The sequence below is a fragment of the Hippocampus guttulatus genome, chromosome 14 (assembly GCF_054856545.1).
Source record: "Hippocampus guttulatus isolate MCC_2025c chromosome 14, RoL_Hgut_1.0, whole genome shotgun sequence".
NCBI classification, from domain to species: domain Eukaryota; kingdom Metazoa; phylum Chordata; class Actinopteri; order Syngnathiformes; family Syngnathidae; genus Hippocampus; species Hippocampus guttulatus.
Window position 1 is genome coordinate 8,663,819 of NC_141274.1, and position 23,688 is coordinate 8,687,506.

The 23,688-nt window shown below is 49.0% G+C and overlaps 1 protein-coding gene across 6 annotated transcripts in view; it reads left to right on the forward strand.

The window, feature by feature from the left end:
- Positions 1-23,688, forward strand: part of astn1 (astrotactin 1) — a 99,489-nt gene that overhangs the window by 63,042 nt on the left and 12,759 nt on the right. For all 6 annotated transcript variants that reach the window (XM_086128897.1, XM_086128898.1, XM_086128900.1 and 3 more), the window contains exons 18-20: positions 21,515-21,792; positions 22,524-22,657; positions 23,070-23,221. In XM_086128897.1, the coding sequence (XP_085985023.1) occupies positions 21,515-21,792; positions 22,524-22,657; positions 23,070-23,221 (564 nt within the window). The remainder of the gene's footprint in view (positions 1-21,514; positions 21,793-22,523; positions 22,658-23,069; positions 23,222-23,688) is intronic.

Below are 23,688 nucleotides of genomic sequence, written 5' to 3' on the forward strand. Positions count from 1 at the left end.
GACCGTGGGAATGGAGCGGCCACGACAGAATTCAAGATCAGCAAATCCATGGTGTGTAAAACAAACCCAAGAAATTCTTCACAAAACACCGCTAAACCATTTGCGTTGTTGTTGTGACAAAAAGTGAGTAAGAGTGTAAGGACACCACTTGATCAGAATTGCGCCCACTGAATCCTTTGTTTTTCCTCAACTCCACCACTTGACTGAATAATGGCCATTGTCAAAACCCCGGAGAAAACAAATTGATCTCCAAATGCGGCTTTTAACGGCACGAGAAAACCCCGTGAATAAATGGCCCGTCTTCTCCGAAGCGCCAGCCGTAATTTGTTCCTCATCGGGCGATGGAGCTAAACCTCTTGCCGGGAGATGCTTTCACGCAGCCGTTGCTGGAAACTGCTGCGTCACAGGCTTCGCATGGCTCTTTTTCTTGGTTTGGCCGGTCCCATGACTTGTACTCACGTGCCACTTTGGATTTTCTTTAGCGCTCGTCCTCGTTAGGGTTTGCCTGGTGAACTGGAGCCTTTCCCGGCTGACTTTGGGTACGAGGCAAGCTACATCCTGGGCTGGTTGTCAGTCGAGTCGCAAAGAAGCGAACGCGGGTACAAAGGGTGGAGACGGCAAGGCGGCCAGGTGAGCCTTCAATGAGCGGGAATGAAGAAACAACCGCTGGCCCATACCAATTGAGCCTCGGTGACACCTTGAATGTTGAAGATGTCATTGGACATTTTCTCAAGATGCATGCATTTTTCATGCTTTTCCTTCCCGCTGTCTGGATGATGAAAACTTTTGGAGGTCCACTGGGTCCAAGTTAAACTCTGGACAGACTGACCCTTACACCCCCCCCCCCCCCCTTCTCAAACTCGGTCATACCATTACTGTCCGTTTTGAGTTATAACCAGGGCTGGGATTTACACTCGAGATCACCTTTAAAGGGCAAAATAACTTAATACATTATCGTTGTTAAAGATGTCATGATCTATTGACATCGCAGTGAACCAGTGCGGTCATCTGGATGATAACCAACTCCGAGTTGGATACTCACTTTGTCCCATGCGTGAAGTCCATACCTGTCAACCTTTCGGAGCGCCAAGCTGTATAAACTACCAAAAAAATCCTTATAAAGAGCAAAAAATCCGTATAACATACCAAAGCATTTTATATGTCAAAATAACGGCAGAAAAAAAAACCACGACATTTTCAATGATATTTATTGTAGATCTCCATAATACAATGTCTGGTTAATGTCTAATCATCATTCTACTTAGTGGCATTACTGTGTTCAGAGTTGTATTCCTGCGTTACTTTTTTCACCAACTCCAAATGCTGACCCATCGGCTCGAAGTTACAGCATCCATTCATATTTACTTTGGAAATGTAAATGAAAGCATTCGAGTAGACTAGCACCATTCTGGGCAAAAGCAAACGGAACTACCTGTTAGGGGGGGGGGGATTTTCAGAATCCGTATGATTAGTGCGATACGGCCATATACGTAAGATTCACCACAAAATCCGTATGAACTATGGCTAAACCGTATGAGTTGACAGGTATGGAAGTCAGACCTTCTTTTGTATTTTACATGGGCGGCACGGTGGGCGGCTGGTCAGCACGTCTGCCTGACAGTGCAGGGTTCGATTCCTGTGTGGAGTTTGCATGGTCTCCCAGTGTCTGTGTGGGTTTCCTCCGGGTACTCCGATTGCCTCTCGCGTTCCAAAAACACACGTGGCAGGTTAACGGAGCACCGGAAATTGTCCCCGGGTGCGATTGTGAGCGCCAATGGCTGTTCGTCTAAGTGTGCCCTGCCATGGGCTGGCGACTAGTTCAGGGTGGCCCTCGCCTACTGCCCCAAGACAGCTGACAAAGGCTCCGGAGCGCAATTTCAATTGGGATGGCCATCAGTCCCACTGGCCTAAAACCAAATGGCGGGAAACAACATGTTCTGCCGTGCAAGAGAGGCTGTCGCAAAAGCTTCAGACAGACGCTTTTTGCTCACACTAAATTGTCGCTGGTTATTACTGCAAGAGCCATGTCTCCCAAAAGAAAAAAAAAACCCATCACCCTGCTCGCGCTAAAAGCAGAAGCAGAAAAAGATGCTCTTTAAAAAGATCGATAAATCTTTTTTTTTCTTTGAACGGCCACATGATTAAAAGCTAACATTTGAAAATTGTAGCGAGACGACGCTTCATGACATGTATTTTTTGAACAATTGAAAGTCTCTTTCAAGCTTCGTGTAAATACAATTTAACCAGAAGGTACCTGAAGTCAGTGACTGAATAGTCAGTGAGTGGAATGGAGAGACACACTTGCGCTACATTTGGCCTCCCGTCTTGACGACATTGAGGAATTGCCTCGCCAAACCACAGTGCCACCGTTAGAATGCGATGGCGCGCCCACGTCAGTTGGACGCTCCTGATTCCGAGTGTTCCGTTAGCCTGCCGCGCCTGTTTTCGAAACGCGAACTTCTAAAACTCCACACAGGAAGAAGGCCGTAGCCGTAATGGAAGCCCGCGCCTCTGCCACCGTGCCGCCCTTTGACCAAATAAAATGGAATCAATTCCGCCAAAGCTTTTTTCTGTGCAGGTCTCTGAAATGCGACCATCAAATTCTCCTTTTTTTTTCATTTGGCTGAATGCCGAGCTCTTATCCACATATTCTTTATTTATTTATTCCCCCCCCCCATCCAAACAAATCCCCCTACATTTGCATATCCAATTCTCATTGATCCTCCTGAGCCCAGAGCCCCCACAAAGCTCTTCTCTCTCTCTCTCTCTCTCTCTCTCTCTCTCTCTTCTTAAACTGCTACTTTGGAATCCTCCAAGGCTTGCTTTCCGAACCCCCCCCCCCCCATTCCTCAACCTGCCTTCTCCCGTCACTTGCTCCCCCTTCTCTCCTGTCATTTGCATATCCCGGGTGTGTTTGGCACTGTTTGCGTCACTGATCGCTCCGCTCATTGTCACCAGGTGCAGGATGCATAGGTTCTAACCCCCCCCCAAAAAAAAGCACTCTCATCTTGCAACTGCTTACTTTCTTCCACCCCATGGGGGTTTTCCGATCTCCTTTCCATCCTCTTGCCATCCTTCCATCACTTGCGCTCCTCTTTCCATCTGTTGCCATTCCCCATGTGGCTGCTCGCAACATAGCCATGTTTCCCAGTTCCCGCTCACGATGTGAGGGTGGGAAGACTATCCCGCGCAACACCGATTCATCACCTCAGGGCATCACATCTCCGTTTCTTCATTCTATCTAAAACTCCTTCCCAGACCTTGCGCTCACCTCCGTGCACTCTGCGGCCTCCCACCTGAGTCTGTCTGGAAGCCATGACATTTGTATGCGGCGAATGGAGAGAAGGTGTGTGTGTGTGTGCGTGTGCGTGTGCGTGTGCGCGTGTGTGAGAGAGAGAGAGAGAGAGAGAGAGAGAGAGAGAGAGAGAGGTGGTGGATAAGAAGCCTTCGCCTACGCCGGGCATGCAGGTTGAGACCGGTTTCACAAATGTGCCCAGAAAAGAGGCTGGAGAGGGAGGTGGTGGCTGACACAAAAGACCTCGTCTGAAAGAAAAAGATGGAAAATAAAAAGGTTTGGGGGAGGGGCAGGCGGTTCAGCCTATGTTGCATGAGGGAAAAAAGGCAAAGGGGGAAGTCAAGTCAAAGATTTTCTTTTGATTGATATTGTCTTTGTGAAACAGGAATTAAGCAGCAAAATTTAGCCATCTCAGGGGCAGGGGCTGCTACTTGGCCTCTTACGGCTACTTGCTGTCGACTGAAAACGGCACTGTGTCGCTTCAGGACTCGGCTTGCCAATGTCACACGTCCAAAGACAGAAAAAAGGTGACACTCGTTTCATGAGCCCTCACGCCAGGGATGGCCATCTTCAATGATTGAGGAGGGGGAGGGGGCCGCGCAATTTTTCATCAATGCTGCGGGAGGGCCGCACTTCCAAATTAGAATATGGCAAAACTGCCATTTTTAATGAAGCCAAGATATCAGCGTGTGTCTTTTCTTTTTTAAGTATCTTCAAATGTGCATTGAAAAGGTCCAATGCACATCTTGTGCTTTTTCTAGCGCAAAGGGCTCTCTTGCATGAAAAGAAGAAAGTCCCAGTCAAAGGCGGCACAAAACTGATGGACAGCAAACCACCATTAAGTGCAAGAAGCCATTTTGTGCATGTTTTCACCAAAATCGACAAAGATTGACAAATCACACGACTAAAATGAAAATAGGCTTCGATTTGAAAAAACGCAAATGAAAAAGAAAGGGCTGCTGTCGATGTGCTTTTTAGATGGGTGCTTGCGGCAGCCGCGGCGCGCTCTTGTTTACGATTCAGGCCTCGGGTTTTTGCTGCCATTTAATTGCCCATCTCCGCCGAAGGCAACATGACGTCCTTTTCGGTCGACAGCAAGTGGCAAAATGGCCGCCGCCCGATGAGTGGGGGGGGGGGGGGGAGATTTTGCCGCTTTCTGCTGCGCATTCCACGAAGGCAATATTAGTTAGAATGGCGTGTTTAGACTACTGGGGGGTGGGGGGGGGGGGGGGGGCGTCGAAGATATCGACGAGAAATGTTGACTTGACTTCCCTTTGAGGAGGGAGGAGGACAGGGGGGCCGGCTTTCAAACAACACAAAGTCATTTGAAGTTTCGAGAAAGGCAATTGAAGAGAAGAGAGAAACAAATGAGAGACGGAAGAAGAAACACTCGCCGTAAGTAGGCCGGGAGAAATGTCTGCAAAATTGATTAGCATTGAAACAGACACCGTCGGCTCGTTTATCAGAACGTGCCCTCCGATGGCTCGCACACTGACGCGGCCAAAGGCGCTGAAAAGACGCGTACATCCCGTACACTGAAATGGACTTGCGATTGGTAGAGGGCGAGTAAGAATGTGATTGACGCAGAGCCTTAAAGGATGCTTTCGCTGGCTCTCGTGGCAGCGTTTGTGCAGGCGTGTGCGTCTCTCCCCAGAAGGAGTTGTTGTGTATTACCTCTGAGCCACGTCTGTGGGTTCCATGAACACGCAACTCGCCAACAAGATGGCTTCATCCGGAGCGAGCGCAGCAGTACACAAGGCAATTTGCCCCATTTCCGGCACCGTCAATGATTTGTTTCACAATTGTCAGGAGAAAATCTTTTTTTGACCGTTTCATGTCTGTTGCACAAACTGCCAATGAATATTTTACATCGTGCCCATCGCTGCCAGAACTTCATTTCAACACAACCCGGGCGAATCTTCGACTGATGGTTTACCAAAAGCCGCCTCGATTCCGGCCCCGTTTGCATGCGGTCCCCGTGCCTGCGTGGCTTTTCTCCGGGTGCTCGGGCTTCCTCCCACATTCCACAAACACGCAGGGCATGTTAATGGAACACTCCCAAGTTTTCCCCAGATGTGATTGTGAGCGCTCATGGTTGTTGGTCTATGTGTGCCCCGGCGCCCGGTTCAGGGTGTCCCTCGCCGACTGCCCGAACACTCCGGCACGTCCGCCACCCTTGTGAGGAGAAGCGAATTAGAAAAAGGAGGGATGGATGGCACCTCTGCCACTTTCAAGCAATAGGGATGTTAAGAAGAAGAATATGAGCTGAGAATACCCGCGCTAGTTTTACGTCGACGTTAGTTGAGCAAAAGACCCTCAGTGTCCCATAGGTGTGGATTTGAAATGAGGTATGAAGCTTAGCGCGTAATTCTACACAAGAGAGCCATCTTGAAAATGACTGGCTCCAAGTGTCGCGTCGTGAGGGAGGGAGGGCTCTCTCTTCTTCTTTCCTCTCAGCCCAGAATGCAATTAGAGAGCGCGTTATCTCCGCCGAGCGGGGCTTCAGCAGCGTCGTTGTATGTTCGCTCATCTTGATCAATCCATGTTGCGGCATCGCGTCAACGCCAAAGAATCCGAACGCTGTGGGGGACGGGCGAAGCCTGAGGAAGGATCATGTCAATTCAATATGGCTTCATATTTCAGCTGAAACTTTCCTCTTTTACCTGCGGAGTACTTTCATGAAAGCCACTGAAAAGAAATGCATTCGGTTATCGAGCAACAATTGTCACTGGCGTTACAGGATGAGCTTTGTGATGGAGGGTGGATTTAAGGAACAGTCACGCGCACCATTTGAAATGGCAAATGTAATTGCAGATGTATTTATTTATTTATTTGTGTACTGAAAACAAAAACAAATACTGTCTTGACACCATGATGTGTCAATCATTGTCAAGAATGCAAATGTACCGACTATCGCCGATCCGAGACTGACGCTATCTTTCTTTTAATTCTGATTTATGGATGCGCAGGCAGTCCCAAAGCACCCAGTGTGAGTCTATGATGTGTCAAAATTGATAATCGTGATGTTTTCATCTCGCCCGCTTGTGTGTTTGGCTCTTGCTTTGGTCGTCTTACTGTTCTGCGCTAATTGATTGCCTCGTCTGGCTCCGTATGAAAAGCATTCGCTCATATTTTCAGAGAACAGCAGCAATAGATTTTGGTCGCGGTAGAAATTGCGGCTGGGGAGTTGGATGGGGGGCTCTGTCAAACCACAATGGGTCCATCGACGCAACTCCACTATAGTTTCAGAGACACTCTGCCGATCTGTTGCTTTCATCATCACCAATGAGTTAGCTCATCCAAGTTGAACCTCAGCTCACCTGTGACACGGAGAGACAAAACATAGGCTGACCAATGTTTTTTTATATATACAGTATATATATATATATATATGTGTGTGTGTGTGCATACAATTTCCTCTGGTGACTTTAGGAGCAAAAATATTTCATATATCTATATTTCTGGTACAGGTTGACATGAGCCAAAGCTTTCTCTTTTTAAACTCACTGATGAAATTTGGGTCATGTGGGTGCAACCCAGCATGGAAAAAAAACATTAAAAAAACAGAAAACGGGTCAAAATGCAGATATAACGCATCTTCAGTCATGATTAAATAAATAAATGAAATGTGGTCAGTTTGCAACCGCAATTCTCTTTTAAGGGAACCAGATATCGTTTATTAAAAATAATGATAAAAAAAATCTGCAAAACTATTTTTGTTTTTAAAAAAAATGCCATAAAATTGTGGACACAACCAAATCACGGACACACCCCGTTATTTTTTTTCCTCTCAAAATCCCGGAAAGGGTCAACATTTGGTTACATGTGTCATTTTTGAAAACAATAAATCTTTACGTTTCGACACCTCTGTCGCACTTTTTGTGACAAACTGATCCCGACTCAGAGAAGGGAAAAATTATTTGGCCCTCACAAGTAAAAGTTTGGGCACCCCTGAGTTCGATGAAACAAAAGTGAGACCCCCGACATGTCAGCATAAAAAAACGCCTAGAAGTAAAAAAAACTGAGAAATCCTTTGGCTTTGTCTCCTCATCCAAAATAAGGAATGTAGAGTAGTAGATTTCCTTTTATTTATTTTTAATCCAGTGAACATATTCGGTAAGTGTCCCTAATTACTTTCCAGAATGAGACCAATAAAGAAATCTTGGTTCCCATCATTTCAGCTACGTTGCTTGTTATGGAGCAGTTCAGGTGGGATTTGAGTGGGGGAAAGGAAAAAAAAACAAATCCGTCATCGCGTCGGTTTTCAGCCATTTTAAGGTATTTCCTACACGCGCCTTACCCAAATAATTGGGCAACGCGGAGCCCAATTATTTGAATACCATCCTGGAGAGGGTTGCTTCTTCAACCCTCACTGTCTGCTTCCTCCCTTGCACTTCCATCTACGCCGCTGTAATTGAGAACAGCTGTAATCACTGCTCGCACTCGTTTGGGAAGTGACAGCATCGACCGTCTGGGGTTGAAGAGTCACTCTTAATAACGGCCGCTTTCAGCCGTGGGATGCTGTCGAGGCACGGCGAGCCAAGGAGACGATTTTTTTTTTCTCTTACGAGGACGAATAGGTGAGGAGGAATGAGGCCCCGCTCTCTTTCGGAAATCACCATTGACATCAATCAACACCGGGGTTCACCACGTGGACCCCATCATATGCCGTGGCCGGATCTAGCCCCCGCGCCTCGGGTTTGACACCCGCACCGTACCGTGTTGAAGAACTCTTGATGCTGCAGACATCGGAACTTCCCGTTAGGGCGAAAGTATGAGACAACAGTACTGCGCTGTCAGGCGGACGTGCTTAACCACTCGACCGCCCGCGCCGCCCTATCAAATTCATTCTTGAAAGAATACAAACTATTTTTACTGCTGAAAATGACAAAATGAGTCAAGTATCCATTGAAGTCATTGCAAGTATTAAAACAATGTTTTGACATGTTCAGGGTAAAAAATGCATAACGTCATCGAGAGGTGCCGCCTGCAGCTTTTCCACTGAGATAAAAAAAAAAAGAAAACTCACCCTGAAAATAGCAACTTGTCATCTCCAGCGGGGATGTCACATAAGTTGCCTCATTTATGAGTTTCCCCAAACAAGGTGGAAAAGGGGTCGGGCACTGCTGCAAAGTAGTTCACTCCTAAATTGAGAGTGATCACTTGCATTTTGAGTGCTACAAATGTTTGTTATACTTCATTTGACCGGCGTTTCATTGGAATACGAGAAGGCGAAAAAAGAAAAACAAAAAAATCTTTTGATTTGATGGCAGCGGTGGGATGACGGTGCTGCTTTTGAACGGCAGTCATGGAGCCATTTGGATGCTGTGATTGCCGTTTAATGAGATACCTTTGATCCTTTTCGTCACTGTGTCAGAATCAGGATCATCGTTAGCGGCCAGGTATGTGAAAGACACAACGAATTTGTCCCCTGACTTGCTCCCTCTACATCGGCTCTCACTGTGAGAGGCACGAAGCGGAGGCTCCGAGCAGGTGGGGAGCCTTTTCCGTAGCCGCTCCCTCTCTTTGGAAGGAACGTTGGGCGAGCCCCCATCGCTGCCCGTCTTTGTCTTAAATCTCCATTTTTAGCCTTTGGCCTTTGACTCAGCATGAGACCCGATTTCGAGTTGGACCGTTTTTGTGCTTTCGACTGTCGTCGTTATTCATTTCGTGTTCTGTTGGGTGTTGTCGATCGACTGATTTTTGCGCCGTGCGCTGCACTTTGCATACAGCGGTTCTCGAGAAACGCGCTCGGAAATGATGAAAGATGAGCCTTCTTTGAGGGAGCACAATGGGAGTGAACGCCATGACTCTGTGTTGACATTGCCTGCTGCAGATGTTGTTTTTTTTTGGTTCGTTTTTGGGGTTGGGGGGGGTTGTAGGCTTTTCTGCCAGACTGACTTTCAATGGCCCTATTTCGTTCGGATTCGCTGCGCTGTAATGGAAAAAGTGATTAACGCTAAAATGGCACGAGAGACATGCAGAGCCTGCGGGTGAATTGTTCCGCCATCATTTCTTTGTTAATTGCTTCTCTGGGGAGGCGCGCGCGTCAAGGCAGCCCCCGGGGTAACTCCCTCTGCCACACTTGCACGCTGGCCTGTTTTGGGTTGTCATCACATGAAACCGTGCCCTCCTCTTCCCCCTGCGAACAGCGACTTGTGGATTTGTCCTCTTCGTTTCCGATCGCAACCAACCTGTTGATTGCACCGTTGCATCTTTTCACCGATAATTTTTTTTCTACTCTTGGCCCTTTGCCGCCGCGCTTCCGCTGGTGCTCGTTGCGGGTCAGCGCCCAGGGGAGCGCCACTTTTTTTCTTTTTGCACCAGCGAAATTGGCTCTCGCTCCGGCGATTGAAACCGGGGGCTTAAGATGGGCCCCAAATATTGGCGGGGCCAGAAGACTCGGGCGCTCATGCCGATCGCACGCACAACTTTTGCACAAACTGCTCTTACTTGACGACTTCTTATTGAACACAAGCGAGGTACCCTTGAGATCTGTTGCCGTTTCTGCGGCTCCTGCGGAAGATCCCTGTTGAACTCCTCCACGCCTTCCAAAGGCGTGGAATCCTTTGTCTGAAATTCAATTGGCTTGAGGAACTTTTACTTTTTTGCTTGGGGTCACTTTCCAAACGGAGCAGGTCAAAGACCACACTGGGCACTTCTCACATGACGAACTGAGCCGCGCCTGAAATAGTTGGACGGATCGGTGCGCGCACGCCGGCGAATGCACCCTCTCGCGTGCATTGAATTAGATGGAGCCTCTTTTATTTATGTCATTTCCCCCCTCGTGCTCACACAAAAAGTATTCATCATTGTCAAATGTTGGAAAAGGCACACGAGCGCGCCGATTCCCACGGGGCCCGCACAGTATATCAGAAAGGGCGTTCCTAAGTGTGGCTGACAGCGGAGACAGATGATTGGAAAGAGGGATTAAAACAAATTTCAAAAGTTCACACTATCATGAATAATAGCGAAAGTGAGCGTGTCAGCCACCTAATTGGAGGAAAAAACAAAAAAAAGTATGAATTAAGAATGTTTTTTTTTCTTTCTTTCTTTCCTGCTCCGCAACTTCATCTATCATGCAGACGCGCACGACGCAGGTGGAATTAGGCTCGAGTATGTCTATTACGCATCGCCTTTTCTATCCTGAACCATGACGGCGGCCCCCTTCATATTGAGAGCGCCGGAGCTGGAAGATGGTTAACGAGTGAGTGGGTTCATGCGTGAGAGTTTTTGGGCACACCGCCACTCCTTTGACAGTCTTCTTACACGCTACCTTTAATAGAAAGGAGTAAGTTTCTATCAAACTTCACCAAATGTATTATAGATCTCATTCTTTGAGCTTTTCAGTGTGTGTGTGTGTGTGTGTGTGTGCGCGCGTGCCTATGTGCTGACAATGACAATGATCACGGGGAAAGAGATGGAGGACTAAGCAGGAAGGTCATGAAGTGATGAAAGGAGACCTGTATGAGGGAAGTCGAACTTGGGCTATGAAAAACGACGTCTTGACCTAAAGTGATCATTTTCAAAGCCTTAAAAAAATTATTAATAAATAAAAAATGAACAGTTACCCTAACTCATTCAATGCCAAAAACCGAATAATTCAGTGCCAAAATATAGAAGTGCGTTTTGGGTGATTTGGGTATTTATCAAGTCTGCGGCGATACAACATCATGAGGGGACGTGCAGAAGCAGTGCGGTGTTGAGAACACGGATAAATACTCCCCAACAGAGCTTTTTCAAATCAACAAAAGATGAACACGTGCGCACACACGCACACACACACACACACACACACACACACAGTGTAAAACAGCATCCTACAAATAGAAATGACTGCGTCAAGGCATGACGGCTTCCGATAAGGCCCCGCGTCGATGAGTGAACGCGTTTACGGCCACGTCTCGCTCTGCGCGCAGGTGGCGTCACGCGAATTTGGTCACGGCTCAAATGGACGCAGTCATGTTGGTGCGCGAGCGCACCCAAGCCGCAGTTGCATCGACGTCAAGGCTTGACAATCAATCGTTGCAAAGTCCAAATTCAGCATTTGGAGCTTCCTTCAGCGAATCTGAGGCAAGATCAACGTCGGCCATTTTCCCACCTTCTGGCATGAATGGACTTTGGCAAAGCTCCACGTCAGGCCTGTCTTGCGCTCTTCGTGAATTTCGCATGAGACTGCGCTTCGTAGTGCACCTGCTGTTGAGGGACTCGGAGGTAAACAGTTTGAGGAAGCTGTCAGACGAAATCCAAATGGGGTCTCCTGAGAAATTCGCTTGATTGGAGGCCTGATCGAGAAAACGGTCTGGTGGCACCTTCTCTTGGACAAAACAACTTTTATTTTATTTATTTTTCGAGAGCAACCATCAGATTAGAACATAAATAGGTTCCAATCAACTGAAATACACGAGCGGTGCCTTTTTCGTATGACACAAATCAATCGAATACTTCATAATCTTTGCATGAAAGGTGACAAACAGTGAAAGCGTTGGCCTCGAATGGTGAAAAATCACTCCACTCCAAAAAAGTGTCACGAGAACGGCGCTGTTTGAGGATAAGCAGACGTCGACTCGTTTGGGGGGCTGGGGGGTCTGTTTTCTCCTTGCTTTGAGTTTGCATTCGCGCCGTGAGATTTTTTGCGTTCAACCCTCGAGCGTGTCAACAGCCCTCGGCTGCAAGCTTGGGCTGCCGAGCCTCGTTAATGAGAAGATATTGCGGCGCCCCGTGCACGAAAGCCGCTCTCCCCGTCGCCGCGGTCACCTTTTTCACCCCTCCTGCTGCAAACCGTGAGATGATGCGTGCGCTAATTGAACGTTTTCTTTGCCTGTGCGACCTTTTATTTTGGTTCTATTCACACATGCGCGCAACTTGTTTCACACCCCCCTGCAGGGTGAGTTTTGAGTCGTTTTCCCATCGGGGGGGGGGGGGTCTCTCCAAAGCAAAGTGATGGAAGATTGCACACCGATTCTATTCAAGTATTTACAGTCGAATCTCAGAAGTTCACTAGTAGAATGTTCTAATTTTCTCACTGGAGCTAGCTAAGAGGGGGTTTTTCTTCACTAAAAATAAGACCAGTTTCTGATTAGAAAAAAGAAACCTGCAACCTATTTCAACTAAACAGAAGACGGGAAGATCATCGTCTTGCTGATACATGAAAGGAGTAGTCCCCGCCCACAAATAATGGCCGCCAGGAAGATGCGCCGAACGTACTGGCATCGCCGCGCGGTTTTCCACGGAAGGTGACGCACCGTTTTCCCGTCCAGAAGTGCCGATGTTCCCCTTGAAGAATTGGAGTGAAAGATGTCTTGCAAAGTGAATCAAGGTGAAAAAGTCTTTCCCGTTCGATTCTTTCCCGTGCTCAAAAGGGACGGCGTTACTCCGCCGAACAAGGCTCCCGAATGGACGGCGCTCAACCTGGGCTGCTTCCCAGGACGAAGCGCTTCAACGCGGTTCAAATGTTCATCTTTTAACCTTCCCTTTCTCCACTTGCGCAGCCTTCGCTTGAGTCAGCCATGTTGTCGAGCGCTCCCGCGTGAAGGTCACGGCGGCGTCCGCGAAAAGTTCCTCTCTCCCCAAACTCTCTCTCCCCCGCGGTCTCTTTGTAATCTCGGTCTGAGAGAAATGCCAGCTGCCAGTCTCATTCGCCGAGATATGGAGCGAGCCCGAAACGCACCTGCTTACCCACGGCGGGATAACAGTCAGCGAGGAAAAAATATGTAGATTATAAAATGGAGGCAAGCTTTCAGATGATAATGCTCCGGCGCCCGGGCCGGCGGGTCCCAGAGAAACCAGAACCAGGTGGTGGTGTTGTTGTTTTTACATGTGCGCGTGCGCGCCAAAAAATATGCTGTCCAGTCCTCACCGTAACTCCCACTTGGCAGGACAAAACGAATGGCCTTTGCTATCGATTTTTGGCAGACAAGTCCCTCTACAACCATCTTATATCTTATTACCGACAGCCTGAGACGCTCAAATTGATCTTGATCTGCAGGAAGAAAAAAAAAAAAAAACCTCCCCTGGCGTAAATGACCTTTTACGGTCTTTACTTTTCCGTGTCATTTTTTTTTCTTTCCCCTGTGTGCACCCTGCGTGCCTGTTTTTGTGTGTGTGCGTGCGTGTGTGTTGCCCTAAAAATTCTGCGATATCCTCAAAGCCTGAAGGGGAGCAATTTGTGGAGCATTCACTACGGTGAGCATGTCCAAGGTGTTCGCACTCTGGTTCTACGAAGATAGGAAGGCCGGCCTGCGTTTTCTTCATCAAAAATCGAGCAAGGACCCTGCAGGCTGCGTCAAAGCAATCTGCCCGCAAAAATAGCATCAGTGTCATTATATTGTCACTCACACTTTTAGTCTCGAGGGAGGCAACTTTCTCCTGACTGTTTTGGGAAGAGACAAAAAAAAAAATGTTCGATATTGTTCAATGAAATACGACGAATGCGAGAAGGTGCGTAGCTACCGCGCGCGAAGATCGCTTTTGTTTTCCCGAACTCCCCGAGCAAAAAAAGGAGCACTTGAAATGATCACGCTGTGGAAAATACCTTGGGGGGGGAAAAGTCACGTTGCTTCCATATTGAAATTAAAGTGCACGTGAAATATATGTGAGGGAATTAAACCCCAATGTAACGTTTTATTGCCCGTATGAGATACCCCGACGTAAATTCTGAGCGCTCCGAGAAAAGGTCGTCTCTCAACGGAGGCTGACTTTTCAAGGCCATGGCACAGCTTTACCACTTTGGTAAACAGTGAAAGTGTCCCGTTCCCGTTTGGCAAACGGGCGCATCCCCCGCCCTCCGCTGCCTTTCGTACGACGGGATAAGTCGCGGTTCCCTGCAAATGTTTCACCAGACGCTGGAAGAAGGGAACCGGTGCCGCGCGCCACTTCGGCGACGTTCCCGACTGGCGTCGCAACGTTTTGGCGATTGTCGCGCGTTGCGCGCTTCCCTTCGTGACCACTCGGAAGCGATCGTTTGTGAACCCGGGTTGCATCGGACAACCTCAACTGTATTATCGACTCCACGTCACCCGCGTTCCAAATGTTTTTCATCGGTCGCCAAATGCCCCCGCTTTCACGGATTGATTGACGTTTGATGTCGACAAGCGGATGGCTCTTGCCGCTGTGGCTCGGCGGCGGAGAATTAGCTGCAATTTCCAGTTGCGTGCGCCGCGGTTGACTCATCCTCTATGACGGAACGATAAACGCGAATATTGATGTCTTCCGTTATGACGGCGCCGTAAATGGGCCCCGGGAGAGTTCTCTAACGAACGTCTTGTTTCTTTCGAGATGATCCAATTGAAGCGTTTAACAGTCCCACAAGGGAAGTCAAAGGCAATCCGACAGCGGTCTGGAAATGAACAATCCTCTCCAAGGCAAGCGCTTCCATCCGTCCGTCCGTCTGGCTTGATAATGCTTTTCCTTCCGAGGGTGGCGGGTGAAACTCGAAGGTTAAGATTTGGAAACTTTGGCCTTGCGCAAACAGGTGTCGTACTTTGCGTGATGCTTTTATGCGACCTCCTCCTACCTCGGCAGAACCCCGAATGTCGGAAAAGTCAGCGTTCTGTCAAGCGAGTGGTCAGCAGACAAAGCCTGTCCTCATTGCCCGCCGTACTTCAAATCCCGCTCTCAAAATAAAAGTGTCGATCGAGGCTTACTGAGCTCGTCAGAGATGGCCGGATATCGCCGTCTTAAGATCTGCATGCTTGGCAGGTGGATTGGATTCAGCAGGATGAGGCTGAGTCAAGGGTTTTATCTTGACAGGGCCTGAAAAGTCTACCGGGAAGAAAGCTTAGGACGGGGACTTAAGTTTCGTTCTCAAAGTATCGCAATGTGTGCCACATTATTCATGTTCATCGGTGTCACATGTCAAAAGAGATCTTCAAATCCATGCCTCAAAAGCAGGTCTAATCGGCTTTATTGGCACTCTGCTGGAGGCTAATTACAGTGGCCTGGCAAAATGAGCAAACAGCTTCGGAGTGCTTATTTGGGTGCAAAAATTCATCACTTTTAATTGGCGCAAGCAATTAGGGCCTGTTTGTTACTCGGCTCCGCTTAATCCGACAACACAAGTTTGAAATTTCGACCAAAAAAATATTCGGCTCGTCTCCACTTCTCGTGCAAAGTTGATGTGGGAAATAATTTGTATCTAAAGGGCCCGAACTTTGTTGACCCGAGATCTACTTTTCAAGCAACCGACCTCCCGTTACCGCACGCGCGTGCGCGGCCGCAGCCATGACTATGCACGCCGTGATGAGCAACGGTCCCGAACATGAACGAAACAGAAAAATAATGCGGATAAGAGTTTGCGAGTTGGCGAAAAGGAGATCGCCGCCTCTCTGCGTCGAGACCTGACGCGGATGCACTTTTGCAGCGTGTTAACGATCGTAGCTCCCGTGCGCCGTTTTAAAATGCTTCTCCTGGTGCTCCCGAATCCCGTTCTTTGCCAGCGCCGGCTCAGATGGCAAGCCGCACTTGCAGACTGCTGACCGCTCACAACTTCCGGTGGTGCACATCGGTTCAAGGTCACCTGCTTTTTCTTTCTTTCTTTTATTTTCTGAGCAGTTGCTTGCTTAGTACTATCTTTGTGATCAGATGACAACTGTGCGACTTGAAAACAAGCGACGACACCTGCGGTAGGCCAAGAAACGAGTGGCGTGTCGCCTGCTGAGGGCTGTCGCGTCAAACTTAAGCAGGATTGCATGCGGCGCAGAATCGCCACGAGAATATTTATTTGTCTCAGTCCGCCCAAGAGCTGCTCTGGATTTCATTTCACAGGTTTGGGGTTTACAGTGCGTCACACACAACATACTGGTGATCTGTTTCTCGGATGGGCTCCGTTTTATTGGTTCTAATTATTTTTTTCATTCTGCCCCCCGCCCCCCCCCCCCCCTCTATAGGCATTGTCCCTCCAAATCTGGGCATTTTTAAATACAAATTTCTCATCTCACTGCTTTCCAATTTACCAAGCTGCCGGCTGCTTTGGTGTCTGACATTCGGGCAACAGCGGGGGCTCATGATTACATTCCATAACCATATAATGTTCATCTCAGGCCAAACGCAATCAAAAGGTTAGTGTGGGGGGGGGGGGGGGGGGGGGGGTCCCTTGTTTTAGTGGACTGAATTGAACACGCACGTGGTCCATGAGCCCCCATCCCAGTGATGCACCAGTACCATCTAGTGGCACAAAATCCTTCTGAAGTTACATTACAAGAGAAAAAAAAAACTAAGCAAAAAAAAAAACACCCCACTGAATAAGGGAAAGTGGACACCACAGAGAAGCCAACATTTGAAGAATTTGGCCTCCTTGTGTTAGGGGACAAGAAGCCATGGAAAATTGCTGATGTTGAATCATGAAAGAAGAGACAGAAGTGCTTAAGATGGGGGGGGGAGCCTTATATATGTGTGTGTGTGTATATATATCTGTATATATATATACAGGTATATATGCACACGCACGCTCACACACCCATATTTATACCTTTTCAAAAGTGGATTGTAATGTGCCCAGTGTGTCTTTCCACCCCCCCCCCCCTGCACCCCCCTTCCCATCCAGAGAAATATGAAAGCAAAGAGCAAGTCAGTGCGGTGGCACATGAAGCGGTGTTCTCTCTGACTGGCGAGTGTGGGAGGAAGAGAATGCATGGCGAGCTATTATGTGAATCAGAAAAGCCGTTAGCAGCGTCGGGGCGCGCCGCCACGCGCATGTGACATTCCGCCGGAAACGGCGACGTCTCAAAGAGCCTCAAATTCCGCGACGCACCGAAACGCAACCGTACCCGCGGTGGGTGTCCTGCAGTTTAGAGAAGATTACTTGCCAGCCGTTATCGTAAATTGCTTTCCGCGTCAGGCTTCTGTGCTGGAAAATCTCTCCGAATATTGGGCGCAATGACCGGCTGCTTAATCTCGCCCGTAACCCCCAACAGAAATGGAGGCCCGCCGCTTTATCAGCAACAGAGCTCCTTATCTGCCGCCCGGAGCGCGCGCCCTGCATTCCTTTGAGAAGGAACCCATCGCACCAAGAGGAAATGCTTATTTTATCACTTTTTGGGCTTCCTGTTGGCATTCATGCGTTCTACCCAAGAGAATTTTATTTCTCGTGGCAAGCCTGGATTGATAGCTTGCGGATTTCTTCTTGAGTCGATCTGTTCCGATCCCGGAGCCCAAATAAACAGGGAGACGCCAGACGCTCTGACTAAAATGGCGCAGAGTCATTTCATGCCAAAACGTACAAAAGCCATCGAGGTTCTATTATTTGCCCCGCCTTCCCTCTCGAGTCAGCGATCCGGACGCCGCGAGAGGTACGAAGCGGAGGCTCCGAGGGGGTGGAGCCTCTTCCGTGGCCGCTCCCTCTCTTTGGAATGAACGCCGGGCGATAGCCCCCTCGCTGCCCAGCTTTCAAATTCGTCCCCGAACTTTAAAAGAGCTTTTTAGTCGGACTGTTTTTGTGCTTTCTGCCGTCTTTGTTATTCATTTGTTGTTTTATTGTTTGTTGTCACGTGACTTACTTATGCTCCACGTAGCGCACTTTGCGGTTGTTTTCGAGCGCTCGCGAGAAATACACTTGGGTTGAGCCGGGAGCTGAGTTGAATGGACCGAGGAGGTTTGCATTTGCACGGCGCTCCTTTTGTCAACGCTGCGTTGACCTCCTGTGTCACACGTATGCAAGTAGCAGGTAGAGCCAAAGCGTTTCAATGCACTTGCAGGAAACCATTTCTTGATGAATCGGTGAGATCACGTTGCATTCCGTCCGTCTTCCATTTCTTTCCGCTGAAGTCACTTCAACTTGGAGGCTTGTTTTTTTTTTTTTTTCCTGCACTCTGCCCGTTCCAGTTTTGCCTCAGGTCTGACTCCATCAGACACGGTTCTCATGTTAATGAGCACGTGTGCTAGGACGCCAGAGGAGGTCGAGCATGCCTTCTCATCAATTTCAGTACATACCCGAGACGCCACATCAGAGTTGGAAATGCCGCCCCCCCCCCCGACCCGGCACCCAGTGTGCTGCGTGTCATTTGGCTATGTGAAGCAAAATGCTTGAATAACGTGGAATTGGACAGTGTTGAAGATGCTCAGAAGTGAGCGTGAAAGCACCCCCCCTTTCTCTCTCTCTCTCTCTCTCTCTCTCTCTCTCTCTACTGAGGGGTCTGACTCAGGAAAACCCAAATCACTTCCAGATTGCTGTTGGCAGGTGTGTTGCCTCGTCATAGACAGAGATTTCCAAAATACAAGGCGGGAAGTGTCTTCCTCACACTGAAGTGGGCAGATAGCCAAGCAAACGTCGATCAATCCATTCATTCTCTAGCGCTTATCCGGGGGTCGGGTCGCTGGGGCAACAGCCTGAGCCACATCTTCCGGCTCTTGCCGGGGGATCCCGAGGCGCTCCTTCCAAGGCCAGCCGGGAGACAAAGAGTCTCTCCAGCGTTTACGAGGTCGTCCCCGGGGGGGGCCGCTGTGCCCGGAACACCTCATCGTCCTCATGGGTTGCCTGAGCCACCTCATCCGGCTCGACTCTGAGCCCCTCCCGGATGAGCGCGCTTCTCGCCCTCCCTCCAAGGGAGACACCCTGCGGAGGAAAGTCATTTCGGACGAAACTCCCAATGTCTAAATTGGTGTTTATTGAAGAAGAACATGCCAGGTTTATGCTTGTGGTGCATGTTGAAGAAAATGAGAACATGATTGCGCTCCCTTTCTTCGCACTGACTCTTCTCCTCCACAAGGTTAATTGCTGCAAGAAAAGATGCCCACCTCAGAGAAATACTGGATGCGGGAAAGAAAATAAAACAGAAATGTGCACTCTAGATGAATTCAAGGTTGTGGAATTCATGTTCGCTGAATGTTGCCAAAAATAAAAGTGAGTGATCCGCCGGAGTCACAAAGGGTAGGGCCAAATCAGTCACAAAGCTGAGCTCAGTGAGTGCTGCTAAGACGCTGCATTGTAACCGATCCGGTGAGTTTAAATTAGGATGAAGCAGTGATGGCTGCTTTATTGATTCAATTAAAGGCAACTGTTGGACCTTGGCGGAGGTGTGCGCTTGACTGAGTGCCATTCGAGTCTCAAGAAGCGATCTGTTTTCTGCTGCTGATGCTGCTGCAGCTTTTATGTGAGGTGTCCTTAGGCTTGATTTAACAAAAGTGCTTGTCGGGTGGTCGGATACCTTTCCAGAGCTCTGCCCCCGCGTAAGGCAAAACGCTTTCCAATGGAAGTGCTCTGAGATTGTTCAGACATGAAAGGTGGTGCGTGTCTGTCAAGAAAAATGCAAACGACTGATTTGATGATTCATCTGAAAGGTGGGCGGTGCCAAATGACACCGTGGCTTGGTTCCATTTGTGACCAACGGGTGGCAATGGAGGGCTTCTCCTCCAGCGTCGCGCCTGTTGCTGTTCGTGTCATGAGCTCTCTTTTGTTCAGATCGTTGTGCTTCTGTCACAGGATTTGGTTTGTTACTTTGTTTTTTGGGGGTTTCCCAGACTTTGTTAACGTTACTGTCGTTACGTCATGGCTTTTTTTTTTCTGTTGCTTTGAGTTTGCGGGGGAGGGGAGGTTGGGGACTTTGTAATCGTGCTTTCGATGTCGTTTATCCAGCGTACCCGTGCAAGCGTTTTTGTGAATCCCTTTTGTTCGGTACTCCCGACTCCACCCGCCTCCCTCCTCTTTGGGTCCCGCTACCATCACACACCCTTGACAAAACGGATGCCTGCAGTCCCGCTTTGAAAACAATCTGATGTCAACATATCGAGGATAATACAACGAAAGGCCAACGTTGACCGCAATCTGTTCTGTCACTGGGGTTGACTTGCAAATGGTTTTCACTCGCCCATAGGACCCAATTATCATGGAATCTATCTGATCGAGAGGCAAACTGCTGCCGTCGGAAAACCTTTAGCAACGTTAAAGGCCACGGCATTAGGCAACATTTGAACATTCGTAATTGGCAGGCAAGTGTACCATCGCGAACAACAATACCGTATGTGCGCGCAGCATTCGACAGGCCCGTGCAGCGATGAACACCGTGAGACGTATATTGCGATTCCTTCCTCTTTTCTTATTGTTATTATTGTCACATGCCGGCCCGGGTGAGAGACATTCACAGGGGACGTGTAGCTAGAAGGGAGGGGAGGGAGTTCCACGTGCTAAAGGTATTAAACTTGACGGGTTTTGAGGTCCATTTTTTTTCCCCCACGGGTGGCTTTGTTGGCTCTATCCACCATATTATAAGCGCATAGTGCTGTTCTTCATGCTGCGTGAACAATCTGGAGTCCTTGCTGCATATTGCAGGACATGTGACAAGTACACGCAGGTGTGGCTTTTCGATTGTGCGAGCTCCTTTGCAGTGAACGGCAAAGGGTCTTTTTTGCTCCTTTGGCTCCAATATCCAAGGTGCTGGAACTGGACCGGATCAAGTATGCCCAGTTTGAAACGGTGTGACTTGAATGCCCCCTAGTGGTTACACCAAGCACATCCGAGAGGTCCATTTGATGCCGGTTGAAATGGACGAGCCTCAGTACGCCCGTGAAAACGTCAGAACCGGATTATTTTCAGTTCGGTGAGGTTCAAGGTCTGTAACGCGAAACTTTGAGTCTGGAACAGAGAGGCGGACCAAGGAACTTTTCTGCGCTGAAGATGCATGCCAGTCTAGTTTTGTGGCTTATTTGGTGTCGGTTCACATTGTGTTGCTGCTGAGTGGGAGCACGCATGGAAGAGAAGGAAAGGTCAACGGCACTTTGGGACGAGCGCTGTCAAACGAATGCCTATTCGGTCGTTTGGAGGACATCGTTCGCTTTCCCGGCCAGCTTCTTTTCTTCGGGGAACTGCGTGGGCCTAGATTTACTCGCAAATATTTGCGCAACTGCTCAAGCATTCTTCTTGTGATGTAGATGAGCTCAAAGTCTCCAAACGAGAGCTCGCGAAACGTGGGCCCGCATTAATGCTTCGGAGACTTGCCACGCTACCTCCGGAAGAGAGACGCTTTCTGTCAGTTCAGCTTTATTCTTTGCTCCCGTCCGTCTCTCATCTCATTCCAAACGTCAGGTGTATGTCTCGAGCCAGTGTTTTGGGGTATTTGAGGCCCAGTGAAAAATACCGCCGCGTCGATGACGCACGTCGAAAATACCCGTTTGCAAGACCTTTAGAATCAGCTCGCTTGTGTAAAATGAAGGACACGGCAGAAATAATTGGGGCCCCTCGTGTAGCGATCCTGCAGCTAATCAACTTGATTTCATGCGTCCATTAAGGTAACTCGCCTTCCGAGGAATCCGAGGAGCATGACAAGGAGCCTCGGACGTTGACCTACCCCGCCTACATTGCCAGCTTGTTGGACGCGGGAGCCAAGCGGATGGCAGCCGGCGTGCGGATGGACTGCACCAGCCAGGGCCAGTGCCCTCGCTCCTGCCATCTCTGCCATATGAGCCCAAGGGCAGCTCAAGGGCGACAGCAGTCCGAGCCCGTCCTCTTGCAAATCACCAAGGCGGCGCCCGTCTATGAATTGGTGTCCAATAACGAGACATACCAGGTGTGTGGCAATTTGTCTTTCGGGTGTGTCTGTACATCGCCACCAAAATGGAAGTGTGATCTTTAGAATGGAATGGAATCGGCTCATGTCAGTCCCGCTGTGAGGATATTATTGCTGTCGTCGCCCAGAGATGAGACTTGATTAAGAATCAAATGTAGAAGTTTGAGAATGGCGGCTTTAGATAAGACGCGAGGTTGACCAGGTCAACAGAGTGGAACGTGCGAGGGGCACCATCACTTTTCTTTTCTTTTCCTTGAAATGGAAGAAATTCACTTCTGTCCGTACATATAAGAAAAGCGTTTCAAGAAGTTGGCCTTTTTGGGCAGTTAGCTGAGCACAACAAGTCACTGAATTTCGAATTTGTTGTCGCTCTTATGACACAAGACCATGCGCTCTTGGAGAAAAGGCCCTTTGGAAAACGGCTTGGTGGTCTTTGCCAGTTGGAGTGGCAACAATGAACGCGCCTTTGTGACTGATGATTGGAGGGCCATTTGCCCGGTCCTTTTTTTTTTTTTTATAGTCAGTCACAGCCGGGGAGCTTCATTTGAGTCTGCTGTGTCGGCTGTAGCAAAATGACAAATGCTGCCATTTCGAAATTAATCTGTACCTCGTCTTGATATTGCCTTGCACGCCTCCCCTAACAATATCTTTGCATTTGCTGTTGTCGAAAGCTTTTCAAAATTGTTTTCAAAATTGACTGTTCACGTCCTCCTTTCTCTGCCTTATCGCAGGCCCTTCAAGAGGCAATGATGAGCACGCTGTGGTGCTCAGGGAGCGGCGACGTGATTGACGACTGGTGTCGCTGTGACTCCAGTGCCTTTGGCGCCGACGGACTCCCGACATGTGCGCCTCTGCCACAACCAATGTAGGCAACCCATCGCATCCATCCGTTCCATTTTCGAATCCGCTTCCCCTCACGAGGGTCGCCGGCCCGTCCGGCAGTGGGCGGGGTGCACCCTGAACTGGTCGCCGACCAATCCCACGGTCACACTTCGGGACAATCTCTTGGGGCAGGGCAGGGGGCAGCGCGGGCGAGCGACGCGGGCGAAGGGCGGCGGGCCGGGCGCGCCCGCAGTCCCCGCCGCGGTGGCCGCTACCAGAGGGGGTGGGAGGAGGCCATGAGAAAGGCGGCGCTCGACGGAAAGACGTGATTGAAAAAAAAAAATGCACTCCTGTTTTATCAAAGATAGTGTGACCATTTTGACTTGTTTTTGGGAGTTGGCCGTGTGTCGCCAAGAAGTCACGCTCATGTTTGTTCCTTTTGTTTTTGTTTCCAGGCTGAAACTGTCTTTCACTCATGAGCCGAGTAGCTCCTTGCTCATCATGGAATGGAACCACACGGAGCCGCCCATCGGTGTGCGGATCATCGATTACTTCATCAGCCAGGAGAAGGTGACCGAGAGGACTGACCACTCCAAAGTTGAGACAGGTATTTTTTTTATTTATTTATTTTTTTACTTCGGGCAACTCACATCGGAAGGATGGCACCAAAAAAAAAAAAAGCCGGTGTAGAAAAAGCTCAAAATTGCAACCGTGTGCACGCTAATGGCCGAAGTGGCTCTCGTAAGGCGGGCGTCATCTCGCACCCGCTCGCAAAGCATCGGAAGGGCAACTGATTGCTGACCAGCTGCGGCTATGCGAGCGCACTCCCGAAAGCGCGCCGCCTCGGCCCGAACCGGTTGGCAGCCAATCGCAGGGCACACAGAGACAAACAACCATCCGCGCTCACGCTCACACCACGTTTGGAGTGTGTGACAAATAGTGATCAGCAGAATAGTTGGAATGCCGACAATAATAAGAGAGGACCAAATGTCTCAGCTTGGTGCTGAAATCAACAGGCCAGAGTTCATTCAGACTTTATAATGACACGTGTGTCTAAATTGAGGGAAGAGGATC